General features: G+C 39.7%; 1 protein-coding gene across 6 annotated transcripts in view; it reads left to right on the top strand.

The window, feature by feature from the left end:
- Positions 1-12524, top strand: part of TBC1D7 (TBC1 domain family member 7) — a 26178-nt gene extending 13654 nt beyond the window's left edge. For all 6 annotated transcript variants that reach the window (XM_032247683.1, XM_032247684.1, XM_032247685.1 and 3 more), the window contains 3 exons: positions 9534-9679; positions 10996-11125; positions 12291-12524. In XM_032247683.1, the coding sequence (XP_032103574.1) occupies positions 9534-9679; positions 10996-11125; positions 12291-12377 (363 nt within the window). In that variant the 3' untranslated portion in view covers positions 12378-12524. The remainder of the gene's footprint in view (positions 1-9533; positions 9680-10995; positions 11126-12290) is intronic.
- The last annotated feature ends 2476 nt before the right edge of the window (positions 12525-15000 follow it).

A 15000-nucleotide genomic window follows, 5' to 3' on the forward strand; every position in this document is an offset into this window, starting at 1 on the left:
TATATATATATATATATATATATATATATATATATATATATGTATATTTTTAAAAGCCTAGTGCATAGTGATCTCCTGCTAAAACAGGGGCTCTGTGAGTGACATAGGGAGGGGCATATGGGAGTGTGGCAGGCAGCGAGCTGTTTCTGTCATACAGTGGTTTGGGAAGGCAGAGAGTGAGTGGTACTTGCTTATCATGCAAGCTAGTCTTCCTTTGCCATTTTCTTTTTTTCCCCTTATTTATAAAAATAAGTCTTTTTTTCTTAAAGCACTGGGTTGTTTCTTTGTAAAATTCTACTGAAAGTTGGTGACTGTGGTACTGAGTGCAAGATCAGATACGGGGCAGTGATGATGGTGGGATGGGCATTGAGGATCACTGCAGTAAATTATTAATAAGGCAATGTGCAAGACCCTTCAGCTTCTGAGAACACTTAGAAGAGCAGTTGCTATATATTTCAAGCAAGTAAAATTTGATTTTTAGGATTTTGAAATTTGATCCACTTTGTTGTTTAAACTTGGAAATGAAGCTTAAGTAAATATGTCAGTTGCCTAATTAAATTAGGAGGTGTCAGGTATACCATGTCATGATTGAATTAGCTTTTCTTAATATTCGAATAAGTCAGTAGTATTTTGTTAGCTTATGCTGTTCTTTAAAAATTTGTCTTTTATTTTTGATAACATAAGCAATGAATGCATTCTCTAAAGAAATTAAGCAATTCAGATGAGTCCATGTTTCCCTAGATCTGGACTAACCACCCCAAACCCCGAAATTCTCCACTTTCCCTTCTAAGAAGTAAACATTGTCATCAGCTTGGCGTATATGATTCAAGACACTTATGTGCCTGTATATATAATATGATTTTAAAAAAACACATTAAATAGTATACTGCATATATGGTCCTATGGTTCTATTTTTGTTTTTAACTTACTGCCTTGGAGAACTTTCCAAGTCAGTATAGATAAATCACTAGCTTTCAGTCCTGACTTCTTATTGGTACCACCTGGGAGCTTTTTAAAATTACCATCACATTTCCTCTTCCTAGACAAGTGAAATCTGAATTTCTGAAGTTAGGGCCCTGGAATTCTTTTTTTTTTTTTTTTTTTTTCCCCATTTATTTATTTTATTGCATTTTAGGTTTTGGGGTACATATGAAGAACATACAAAATTGTTGCATAGGAACACACATGGCAGTGTGATTTGCTGCCTTCCTCCCCATCACCTACATCTGGCATTTCTCCCCTTGCTATCTCTCCCCAGCTCCCCACCCCCCACCGTCCCTCCCCTATTTCCCCCCAACTGACCCCAGTGTGTAGTGCTCCCCTCCCTGTGTCCATGTGTTCTCATTGTTCAACACCCACCTATGAGTGAGAACATGCGGTGTTTGATCTTCTGCTCTTCTGTCAGTTTGCTGAGAATGATGGTTTCCAGGTTCATCCATGTCCCTACAAAGGACCCAAACTCATCGTTTTTGATGAGGGCCCTGGAATTCTAATTTTTTAAAAGCTCCAGGCAATTCTGAAGTGTACCTAAGGGTTGAAGGCCACTCATTTAGAACCACCTTTTAGAAAATATTTACTCCTAGCATTTCCTGTTATGAATTTGCCATGTTTAAGCATAAGAGATCCATGCCGAGAGTAAGAATGCCTGAATACTGGTGCCTTGTGTGTATGTGTATCTCTCTAGGCTTGGTACCTATGAGCAGATGCTCAAGCAGAGGGGAGCTGTATTTAAAATCTATTTTTTTATTTTTGACATATTTACAATTTAAACTGCCTGGCTGCTCATCCAAAGGCCATATCAGTTTATGCTCCCACCAAACATTATGAGATTTCCCATTTTCCACCCCATTGCCAATACTTGATAGTATCAATGCCTTAAATTTTTATCCATCTGTTAGTGAAATTGTATCTCATTTTAATTTACATATCCTCAGTTTCTAGTGAAGTTGAGCGTGTTTGCATATTGTTACTCTTTTGTTGACTTTTTTCTTTGTTAAGAGTTATGATATATAGTCACTCTTGGATCTGTAGGGGTTTTGTTCCAGGACTCCTTGAGATACTAAAATTCATGGGTGTTCAAGTCCCTTATATAAAATGGCATAGTATTTGCATATAACCCACACATCTCTTCCTGTATACTTTAAATCTAGATTACTTATAGTACATAATACAATGTAAATACTATGTAAATAGTTGTTATACTGTATTAGGGAATAATGCCCAGAACAATCTGTGTATGTTCAGTATAGACACAATTATCCATTTTTTATTTCCCAAATATTTTTGGTCTATGGTTGGTTGAGTCCATGGATACGAGGGCCAACTGAACCCTAGATTTTTATCCTTATCCCTTATGTTGAAAATACTTTGTTGTACAAAATTTTAAGTTTTGATATAATGAGATTTGTCAGCATTTTTTTTTTGGTTTTGTTTTGTTTTTGTTTTTGTTTTTTTTTTTTTTGCATCTTATTGATTAATTAGCCCTTTCTAACCCCAAGATTCAAATATATATATTTTTTTGTTTTCTCCTAACTTTTTTTTTTTTCTGATATGGAGTTTTGCTCTGTTACCTAGGCTGGAGTGCAGTGGTGCAATCTCAGTTCACTATAACCTCTGCCTCCTGGCTTCAAGGGGTTTTTCTGTGTTAGCCTCTCGAGTAACTGGGACTCCAGGCATGGGTGTGGCACCATGCCTGGCTAATTTTTGTATTTTTAGTAGAGACGAGATTTCGCCATGTTGGCCAGGCTGGTCTTGAACTCCTGACCTCAGGTGATCCGCCTGCCTCAGCCTCCCAAAATGCTGGGAATACAGATGTGAGCCACTGTGCCTTGGCCTGTTTTCACGTAACTTTTTAAAATGCTTTAACATTTTAAATGTAGCTCTTTGTCAGGGATTTATCTTTCTGATTGGCATCAGATACACACTGGATTTCACTTTTACACTTACCTGCTGCAACACCACCATTTCTACCAATATGTCACTCCTCCTCCTCCTCTTCCTCTTGCCCCTCTGGTTTGTGTGTTACTGAGAAAGTACTTCATGTCAGGCAATGCTAAATTTGTATTGTTAGTGAGCTACTTCATTCAAGCATATTATCTTTGTTTTTACAGATGAGGGAACTGAAGCACAGGGAAGTTAAGTAAGACCTAGGTCACAGTTAGTAAGCAGTAGAACTACCACTTACCTATGTATTTGTTAGTTCATCCTTTTTTCACAGATTTGAAATGCTGCCTTTATCATATACTGGATTTCCATGTGTGTGTGTGTGTGTGTGTGTGTGTATATTTATATCTTTTTCTGGGCTCCTTTTTATTCCATTGAGCTATTTGTCTATTCCTGGGCCAATATCGCATGGTTTATTTAATACAGCCTAGTGCATTTTGATAGCTGAGAAGGAAAGTTGCTCTTTTTCAGAATTGCCTTGACTATTCTTAAACTTGCCTATTTCTTTTCAGAAATGAATTTTAGAATCAGCAAGATTATTTAATGTCCCTTAAATCTTAGTTTCCTCATCTTTAAAAATGGGGCTTCTTTTAGTGTATATATTATAGTGCCTAGCATGTAGTTTTAAATAGTTATGAAGTTTTCAAAAAAGTTATAAAAAACGTTCACAGCATGTATAAAGAACCTAAATTTCCTTTGTGTTTCTGTTTGATTTAGGCATCAAGTAATTTGCTTAACTTTTCTCTCTAGTGAAACCATGTTTAGTCTATCTTATAACACAAAGTTTAGGTTACTGCTTAGTTTTATGGAAATGTGTGTGTGATGGACAATGATAGGCTTCAGAAGAAGATAACGATACCCTTGAGTGGTGATGTGTTTATTCTGCCATAGTGTTCTGATTCCTGGGATTGCATCATAGCCTCTCTCCTTACAAGCTTTTCAAAATTCTACTTTTTGACAAGGTCACTCATTGTCGAGGAGAAAGAGGCCAACTTTAATTGTGTGGTATGGAAGGTTTCTCTTAAACCATCTCAAACTTAATTGTGTTAATCACTCAAGTAAGTAAGCTTTGTTTTATTGCTACATGGTTTTTTTAAAGCTATGCTAAAGAGCTTTTTCATAGGCACTATTAGCAGCTTCTTCCTAAGTTTAATATATATTCTTCTCAGAGTGATTAAGTACCTATTTTTGTCACATTTTGCCTTCTGTTGATGATATATGGTTTATTGTCTTCATAAAGTAAGAATTTAGGGTAATCGAAATATTGAAAATATAAATGTTTAGGAGTAAAACATAATTATGGTTATCATAAGTCACATCTATAGTATTTATCATTTGCTAAGTATGAAAAATGTCAGGCAATATAAACCTGTCCTTCTATTAAAAAAAATAGAAATATATATATACACATATATATTTGAATTCACCATATTTTGTAGATGAAGCAGTACCATATAGTACACATTTTTCCCGTCTTGCTCTTTTTACCTGCTGTATGCTGGAGATCATGCCATATTAGTGTGATATTGTGCCAGAATTGCTAGCCTTTGCTTTAGTTATTTAGTAATAACTAAAATAAGCAGCCCAGGATAACTAAGATCTGTGTGTAAACAAATGCTTATCTTGACTTCTGTAAACCACTGAAGTAACAAACAGAATGACAAAAGTCCCCTGGCCCTTGGAATGTCTGGAGACCCCCGCCCTTGTCTCCACCCAGGAGGTGAATCACAGAATCCCCTGGACCTTGGAATGTCCGGAGACCCCTGCCCTTGTCTCCGCCCAGGAGGTGAATCACAGAATCCCCAAGCCCTTGGAATGTCTGAAACCTTTTCATCCCCATCCCCGCTCCTCACCCCCACACCCAAGGTGATTTTTCGGGTATAAAAAGTCGTGGCACCCTCCTTTTGACACAACAGGTTGGAGAGACGTGAGTCCTCTGTGGTCGCCGGCCTAATAAATGACCCTGCAATCTGGCATACTTTTGTCTTGGTGCTAACTTTCTACGCTCCGGCCAATACAACATTAGTATACAGAGATATTCCTTATTCCCTGTCTTGGGTTTATACTACTGTACTGTGTATTTTTTTTTTGTTTTGTTTTGCTTTTTTTTTTGAGACAGAGTCTTGCTCTGTCTCCCAGGCTGAAGTGTAGTGGTGCAATCTCAGCTCATTGCAACCTCTGCCTCCCAGGTTCAAGTGATTCTCCTGCCTCAGCCTCCCGAGTAGCTGAGATTACCAGCATGTGCCACCACGCCCAGCTAAGTTTTGTATTTTTAGTAGAGATGGGGTTTCACCATGTTGGCCAGGCTGGTCTCAAATTCCTGACCTCAAGTGATCCACCCACCTCAGCTTCCCAAGGTGCTGGAATTACAGGCGTGAGCCACCACGCCCAGCCTACACAGTATTCTCAGGTTAGCATATTCATACTGTTCTATTGTGAATATAGTTTATTCAACCTCTCTTTTATTTTTGGCTATTTGGAATGTTTCCAGTCTTTTGCTATTATACATGGTGTTACAGATAAATAGACTTGTACATGCAGCTTTTCATGTGTTTGCCAGGATATTTGAGTTGGATTCCCTAAAATAGATTGACTGGATCAAAGGGTAAATGCATATAGTACTTTGCTAAATATTGCCAAATTCCCCTTCATAGAGCTCATTTTCTTTTGCATCCTCACAAGCAATAGATTGTTTCCCTACAGTCTTGCTGCCATGGCATACCATGTCTTGAATTTTGGCCATTCTGACAGGTAGGAAATGATACTTCAATGTAATTTTAGGCTGCATTTATTTTGTTGTAAGCAAGGTTGAACGTGTTTTTATATGGGTAAGAGGCATGTGCATTATTTTTCCTATAGAGTTCTTGGCTTTTTCTCTTTTCCATTTTAAAAAGCTCTGTTTAGGTATGGATATTAACCCTTTAAGATTATTCATTAACCTGGGAAAATATCCACAACTTGTTGAGTGCAAACAGCAAAATACTAAATTGTGTATTCGGTTGAGTTCAGCTAATAAAAGACAGAAAAGTGTGTGTGTATATATGCGGGATGGATGCTCTATAACCAAAGTATTACCAGTAGTTATCATTGGGAGTGTGATTATACTTCATGTCTTGATCCTCTTTATTCTTTACTATAGTTTCAAGATTTCTTATAATAGGCTAGAATAAACCAGGAAAAATGGTTTTTTTTTTTTTCCCCCCCCATTTATTTTATTGCATTTTAGGTTTTGGGGTACATGTGAAGAACATGCAAAATTGTTGCATAGGTACACACGTGGCAGTGTGATTTGCTGCCTTCCTCCCCATCACCTACATCTGGCATCTCTCCCCTTGCTATCTCTCCCCAGCTCCCCACCCCCCACCGTCCCTCCCCTATTTCCCCCCCAACTGACCCCAGTGTGTAGTGCTCCCCCACTGTGTCCATGTGTTCTCATTGTTCAACACCCGCCCATGAGTGAGAACATGTGGTGTTTGATCTTCTGCTCTTCTGTCAGTTTGCTGAGAATGATGGTTTCCAGGTTCATCCATGTCCCTTCAAAGGACCCAAACTCATCGTTTTTGATGGCTGCATAATATTCCATGGTGTATATGTGCCATATTTTCCCTATCCAGTCTATCATCGATGGGCATTTGGGTTGGTTCCAGGTCTTTGCTATTGTAAACAGTGCTGCAATGAACATTCGTGTGCACGTGTCCTTATAGTAGAACGATTTATAATCCTTTGGATATATACCCAGTAATGGGATTGCTGGGTCAGATGGAATTTATATTTCTAGGTCCTTGAGGAATCGCCACACTGTCTTCCACAATGGTTGAACTAATTTACACTCCCACCAACAGTGCAAAAGTGTTCCTATTTCTCCACATCCTCTCCAGCATCTGTTGTCTCCAGATTTTTTAATGATCGCCATTCTAACTGGCGTGAGATGGTATCTTAATGTAGTTTTGATTTGCATTTCTCTGATGACCAGTGATGATGAGCATTTTTTCATATGTTTGTTGGCCTCATGTATGTCTTCCTTTGTAAAGTGTCTGTTCATATCCTTTGCCCACTTTGGAATGGGCTTGTTAGTTTTTTTCTTGTAAATCTGTTTTAGTTCTTTGTAAATTCTGGATATCAGCCCTTTGTCAGATGGGTAAACTGCAAAATTTTTTTTCCCATTCTGTTGGTTGCCGATTCACTCTAATGACTGTTTCTTTTGCAGTGCAGAAGCTGTGGAGTTTGATTAGGCCCCATTTGTCTATTTTGGGTTTTGTTGTCAATGCTTTTGGCGTTTTGGTCATGAAGTCCTTGCCTACACCTATGTCCTGAATGGTTTTGCCTAGATTTTCTTTTAGGGTTTTTATGGTGTTAGGTCTTATGTTTAAGTCGTTAATCCTTCTGGAGTTAATTTTAGTGTAAGGAGCCAGGAAGGGGTCCAGTTTCTGCTTTCTGCACATGGCTAGCCAGTTTTCCCAACACCATTTATTGAACAGGGAATCCTTTCCCCATTGCTTGTTTTTGTCTGGTTTGTCAAAGATCAGATGGTTGTAGATATGTTGTGTTGCCTTCGAGACCTCTGTTCTGTTCCATTGGTCTATATCTCTGTTTTGGTACCAGTACCATGCTGTTTTGATTACTGTAGCCCTGTAGTATAGTTTGAAGTCCGGTAGTGTGATGCTTCCCGCTTTGTTCTTTTTGCTTAGAATTGACTTGGCTATGCGGGCTCTCTTTTGGTGAAAAATGTTTTAAAAATTAATAAGATATTGGTGGCAAAAAGATGTACATCAAGTGATATTAAGATGTTGATTGATATATTTGAAACTTTATATTAATTCACAGTATTGATTTGCTCAATAGTTATATATTGAGTGCTTACCACACCAAGTGATGTTCTAGGTACTGAAGAACCAGCAGTGAACAAAACAGATACATTCCCCTCCGTTCGTGAGCTTATTGTTTGATAAAGGAAAAAGACAATACATAGTTTAAAAATGTTCACTCATCTTCATCTTGTTAATTATTTGTACTGACTTCTGGATGAAATTTTCTTTGCTGTGGGACTTAATGTGTAACTGTGTGTTTTCAGCCATGTCACTGTGGGAAAAAGTGCAAATATCCCCTTTGCAAAACCAACCAAAATTCCATGTTTGGGGAAATAGTCTGAAGTGTTGTTGAGAAGCTCTAGAAACTGTTGAGTAGTTTAGGGAAGTTGGATAAACAGGAATCCCTTTTGAACTGACAAAAATTACTTATTGTAAAATGACAAATCTCATCTACTCCTTTTCCTGACATGCCTGCTGATATCCTGAAAAAGAGAGGGGGAAACTGAACCGGATATTATTATGTGGGCCCCTCTTTGCCTGGCTGACTCTTGTCCATTCTTCGGAGGTCAGCTCAAATGTCACCGCTCCTAAGAAACTGTTCTGCCTCCTACAGCCCAGGTTAGGATTTTCTCCGAGATGTACCCAACATCTTGTGCTTGTTCCCATCATAGCATCACAGCAGTAGTGTATTGTAGCTACCTCTTTACTTGTATGTCTCAAGCTGTAAGCTCCTTAAAGGCAGGGACTTTCTCTTACCTTTCACTTTATTCATTGTATGTAGCACAGTCTCTGACTATAGTGGATATTGTAAAGGTGATGAATTTCCTCTTTGACAGAAGCAGAGAGTTATAGATATTGAGTTAAAATAAACATTTACATTTGCTTAAGTGATGTGCGCTCTGGTTGTACTCCTGCAGATAGTGAGTGTGGACTTAAGGTTTTGACTCGTAGAGCCTGTTCTCAGCCAGTGGACCCTGAATACTGCAGCTGATGCAAGGTGAATTTGGCCAGACATGGGGAGCTGGCTTTATTAGCTCTCCAGTCTTCTAGAGTTGGCTGCCACCTGACCTCATAAGAGAGAGGTCTCAGAAGTTTATATAAGCATCAGCTACCAAGTAGAATCCAGGTGCTTTGTTCCCTTGAATTCTAAGAAATTTTCATGCATATTTGTGTTGGGTGCAGAGTTCATCCTCTGGACATCCCTGTTGTATGAGTCTCCTTGGTACTGGTGCACAGTGGTGCTCAACCCAGGGTAGTGGATATATGGTCAGTGACTGGTCAGCCCCTTCTCATCACCATCTCTTTTTGTCTCATTCTTCCTAATGCCCTCTCCCCACTCTAATCCCACTCTAGTTCTTTGGTTTTACCCTTCCTCTTAGCCCCCCTTTTCCTTACTATATAACCTTCTACTCTAGACCAGCCAGTAATATAAAGGGCCTTCCTTAGCTCCTCGGAACAATTGAATTTTGCTTTGGACTTTTCCTTACGCTGTTGAATCTGGCTAGTGCAGTTAGTATTAGGGTGACCATTCCGTTTGGCCTGGGACTGCCCCAGTTTTAGTACTGAAAAGGCCCGGTGTCCTGGGAAACCCCTCAGTCCTGGTTACTTTAGTTAGTGCTGACCTAGGAAATTGCTGTGTCACAAGTGACTTGGGTAATTCTGAAGTTTTGTTTTCTAATACATCCTTGCATTCAGCATGGAACTTTTTTTTCATCAGAGACTGTAATATCAGATGATGTTATGACACAGGAAATGAAGAATCTCTTCTTGCTTAATTTTCAGCCAAAAGCTTTTGAACAATACTTGAATCTGGAAGATAGCAGACTGCTGACTCATCTGAAGATGTGTTCTGCGGTGTCCAAACTTCCTTATGATCTCTGGTTCAAGAGGTGCTTTGCCGGATGTTTGCCGGAATCCAGTTTACAGAGGCAAGTATTTCTTTTGAAGACATATTGAAGGCTTAGAGTTAGAGCAGAGTTCTAGCTTTTCATGTGGTCAGCCGTCAGAGTATAAATTTGCTTTAGAACAGTACAATAATTTGAAGCCCAGTCCTTCAGCAGCTGCCATAACAGCACATGATTCTGCTTATTCTTGAATATACAATTAGAAAAATTGAGGGACCTCAGTGTGTTAGATGTTGTGAAGTAGTCACACCTTCAGCGGTCTCCAGGAGTTTATAGAAGCATCAGCTCCTCTTTTCCAGAAATGTGACAAATCCTCATCTAGCAGAAATCTTATTTCTTAGTTCTATCATGATAGCCTTAAAGAAGCTGACGGCAATTGGGCTGGGCGCAGTGGCTCACACCTGTAATCCCAGCACTTTGGGAGGCCAAGGTACGGGTGGATCATGAGGTCAGGAGTTCAAGACCAGCCTGGCCAAGATGGAGCAACCCCATCTCTACTAAAAATACAAAAATTAGCCGGGTGTGGTGGCAGGTGCCTGTAATCCCAGCTACTTGGGAGGCTGAGGCAGAGAATTGCTTGAACCCATGAGGTGGAGGTTGTGGTGAGCCGAGATTGCGCCTCTGCACTCCAGCCTGGGCAACAGAGCAAGACTGTCTCAAAAGAAAAAAAGCTGAAGGCAGTCAAAGATTTGAGATTTAAACTAAGTTCTTCCAGTCAGTTTCAGACAAGTGTTATGAGTATTTCCGAGTCCAGGTGCCACCCACGAAGACTTTGTGATGTAGTAGAGGAGAAAGGCAGTACACAGAGAACATTATAAGATAATATGTAACTAAGTGTATAAAGTAGAATACCAACTTTTAGGAGTTATATGAATGATCAGAATTATTATCTTAGAGTGGTTGTAGATCAGTAAGTGGCTCCTCAGCCCTTAGAGAAGTTTAAGGAGTCTGTCCCCAGAATCTCTGGCAAGGAAATAGAATTTATCTCATTTCATATACATCTTTTGTTGTCCCTTAGTATGCTATGATTATATTAGCATTACGGAATATTAGCAGAATACAAACATTAGTTTAGGGTTTTCTTTTTCTTCCTCAAAAACGTCAGATTCCCAACATGAGGGAATGTGATTTTGGTAGATACCTAGTGGGGCAGCAATTTTTAGTAAACTTTGCTTTTTCCTTCTAGTGCTGATTGTATCTAGAATAGATTTCAAGTGGCTTCTCTATTTTATTGTTGTTTTGATGATTATTTCACAAAAGTTGTTCTTTGGAGATTTTACATAAAATTGGAGCAATTTGATTTTATTTTGTAATTTGAGCATATCTCCTTACTTTTATAGGGTTTGGGATAAAGTTGTGAGTGGATCCTGTAAGATCCTAGTTTTTGTAGCTGTTGAAATTTTATTAACCTTTAAAATAAAAGTTATGGCACTGAACAATACAGAGAAGATAACAAAGTTTCTGGAAAATGTAAGTGTGCTTTGATTTGATTTTGAATCTAGAAATGAAGTCACCTTAGCAAGTCAGATTTTCCTGTTACATTAGATTATTTCAGAGAAATAATACCTTAGAATATTTCAGAGGATAATTGATTAGAGAAATTTTTTTAAGAGAAATAATAATTAGATTTGATTTTGAATCTAAAAATGAAGTCACCTTAGCAAGTCAGATTTTCCTGTTATATGATTATTTCAGAAAAATAATACAGTATATTTTTACATTTTAAGAAACATTTTTCCTTTGAAAAAGTTTGGCTTAAAGTTGGCCTGAGGATTAGTTTGCATCCTGTCTTTGGGAGATGACCTCGTGAATATGTCTGTTTAGAACCAGAGTCTCATCCTCCACATGACTATCAGCAGGCATGTCAGGAAAAGGAGTAGATGAGATTTGTCATTTTACAATAAGTAATTTTTGTCAGTTCAAAAGGGATTCTGTATTTCGGAGGCTTTTGTAAGCCATTTTTTCTGTTACTGTCTCTAGTGTAATCCCAGTTGGGTTTAATAATACACAGTATTACCCCTGGGCCACCTAGTATATTGCTGAAAAAGGCAATGGTAATGAATTTAACTTTTCCCTCCCTATGTGTCTTGGAATACCTTTAGCAGGCAGGAAGTAGGATTAAAGGGGCTTATGCCTGAATGATTTTCACAGAATCCTAAATCTATTCATTTTTTAAAATAGTATTAACATTTGAAGAATGGCCTGGTAAATAATAATAAAGTACTCAGTAAGTATGTGTTGAATAAATGAATCATCATTATAACCGTAAGTGGCTAATGGTGCCAGGCCTGTGCTAAGTATTTTCAATGGGTTATCTGATGTCATACTGTTAACAGCTCTGCAAAGGCAGACTGTCGTGTCCCCCATTTTAGAGATGGGATCTGAAGCCCAGGTAGCTTAGTAACCTGCTCAAAGGTGCACAGTTAGTGAGCAATGCAGGATTTGAACCCAGTCAGGCTGACACTAGAGCTCTTTCCTGTCCTCAGGTAGTATGTGACACAAGCCTTTTATTCTGTCACTTTCTGAAAAACAGTGAAAACTCCCATAGAAGTAAATTTTTTGCCACAGCAAATGAGGGAAGACACAAAAGTTGTAAACACTGAAATTTCACAAAGACTGGTTTGCTTGTCCACAGATTCCCCAGGACAGCTCGGATGCGATCGTGAGCAAAGCCATTGACTTGTGGCACAAACACTGTGGGACCCCGGTCCATTCCAGCTGAACGCAGCCGCTGGTTGTGGACCGTCTGGCAGGTCCACCCTGAGCATTTGTGTTCTTTGCATGTGATCTGGGAAACTGATTGAATAATAGTTTTCTTGCTTTGGTGCTCAAAGTGATTTTTTTCCCCAATAAAATTATTTAATTGAAATACCTGGTGTGGCTGTGTTTGGGAGCAGCATCTTGAAGTTACATAGAAATGTAAAGTTCATCTCTCAATAGCATTTCAAAAGGGTTGTTAGACAATAGCTCCCCGATTTTAAAGTGGTTTTGTCAGGGTGAGTGGGTGTGTTAACCAGCAGTGCATAACTAAGCTTGCCCTGCCTCTCTCTAACTGGCACTAAGCTAGCTACTTTTAAGGTCTATTTCTAGAATAAGAGTGACTTCCTTTTGTTGACACCTCAGATTTGGCTTTTGTTGGTGCAGCACGTGTTTACATCTAAGCCAACTGCCTTCTGAGGCTTCATCTTGTTAAATAGGCTTTAAAAAATTCCTTACTCTTTTTTTCTCTTTGGGCCAGTTGGAATGAAACCATTATTGAACAAAGTGTGTTTGAATTGCTCCTAGGAGCAAGTACTTGTTTGATATTTTGCTGCACTCATGTTTTTTCTTGACAGGTCGTTAAAGGTGGGATGTTAGGGAGCATTGTGCCACACACTAAAGAAGTGAGAGAAATGGCTGGTGAAGGTGAACTGCTTATGACCCCTGGGCAACCTCATGCCACGTCATGGCCACTCTTCACTGGATAGTTCTCGGCCTTGGGAGTGGTGAGTGAAAGCGGACCCATTGTTTCACACTGGTTCTGCCTTCAGACCTGCAAGAGCTTGAGTGGTGAGTGGGATTCTCCACCCACCCCTTAAAGGAGGAGGGCAGCTATGAACTTACAGAGGTACAATTCTGAGAATTCAGGCCCTCCCTAGTGTGTGAAATATCTGTTGAAAAAAAGTTCAGAGGAAGTGTGAGTTGTTGAAATCTGCTTCTGAATACTAACACATCCAATAGTATTTAATTTTTTTTTTTTTTTGAGTCGGAGTTTCGCTCTTGTTACCCAGGCTGGAGTGCAATGGCGCGATCTCGGCTCACCGCAACCTCCGCCTCCTGGGTTCAGGCAATTCTCCTGCCTCAGCCTCCCGAGTAGCTGGGACTACAGGCGTGCGCCACCATGCCCAGCTAATTTTTGTATTTTTAGTAGAGACAGGGTTTCACCATGTTGACCAGGATGGTCTCGATCTCTTGACCTCGTGATCCACCCGCCTCGGCCTCCCAAAGTGCTGGGATTACAGGCTTGAGCCACCGCGCCCGGCTAGTATTTAATTTTTTAAAACAAAAATGCACTCCAAAGAGAAACCTTTTAAAGCAAAATTGCTGCCTAGAGTTAAAACATTTAATAAAAAATGACTTATTGCTAACCATTTATGTAGGAGCCCTGGCGCTCTTGGGGAGCAGAAGGCTGAGGGGCTGAAGTTCCTCTTACTTCACTGTTTTGGCGGGAGGCCAGCTGATCTGAAGTGGAAGACTGTTACTGTACTGCTAAGGGGCCTAAAAATAGATATTCTGCAAGTATATTCTGTCAAACCCAGTTTGGTAAAACCTTTCTGGCTCTAGGGTGTGGAGCAGCAGTTTTTTCTTGAAGTTAGTCAATGTGATACCATCAATAGTTTTTCCTTATTAAAATACTGATTGGCAGAGTGATTTTTTTAAGGACCACTGTGAGAAAGTGCTGGAGAGGATGAGCATCCAATTTCGTTTTCATAGCAGAATTTCACTTTGTCGAGAGCTAAGTGTTTTGAAAATGTTTGTGCCTGCTGTCTTGGGGGAGGAGTGCCGTTCCTGATAAAAATACATCCATATGCCTTTTCCTCAAAACATTTTGTCAGGATACTGCAGAAGTTTTTTTTCATATATTAAAACCCACGCTTCCTGTCACAAAACTGTTGCGGCTAAAACGTGGGATTCTTCCTCGCCCTTGGAAAGCTGGAACTTAACGTGATCAAATTTAGTTTCTGCTCTTTCCCTTTGGGAGATTTGTTTTAAACAGATGAGTGAAGGTATCAGTCCTCTTGGCCAGCAGAAAGGAAGGCCAAGGAAGGTTGGAGAGTGTGTGTGTGTTGGGGGTGTGGCTTTGGCCTGATGACAAATTGAATGGATGGATTGTGTGCACACAGGCTTGTGTGTCAAGGCTGTTTCAGGAAATGAGGTCAGGGTTCATGAGAATGAAGCACTTTCTTTGTAAAAGGAAATTTTGCCTGTAAATTATGGAACAACACTCAAATCGCATGACATGCTGAAGGAGCTCTGAGGACCTTCTTGCACTGTAGCTCTGGGTATGACAGGCTTCTGCCTGGTCTTGAATTACGTAAGTTCCCTGTCATGTGGTCATCACCTCCCCATGGTGAATCAAGGTTTTTTTGTTTCTCTCTGAAAGTGAAGAACCTGGAGGGAGGCCAGTGGGGATGAGGAGGGTAAGCAAAGAACTTAGATGCCCAAAGACCAGATCCTAAAATGAGTCGCTTGCTCATATGGCCCAAGTGACAGCCCCTGCCCGAGCTCTGTGACCATAAGCAGCAGAGTGACATCCCAAGTTCTCCAGCCAAGGCAGCCTTTGGGGAGCCTGGTGATGTGTGGGG

This window comes from Sapajus apella, unplaced genomic scaffold (genome assembly GCF_009761245.1).
Source record: "Sapajus apella isolate SASKATOON/1434 unplaced genomic scaffold, GSC_monkey_1.0 scaffold63, whole genome shotgun sequence".
In the NCBI taxonomy this organism is placed as follows: Eukaryota; Metazoa; Chordata; class Mammalia; order Primates; family Cebidae; genus Sapajus; species Sapajus apella.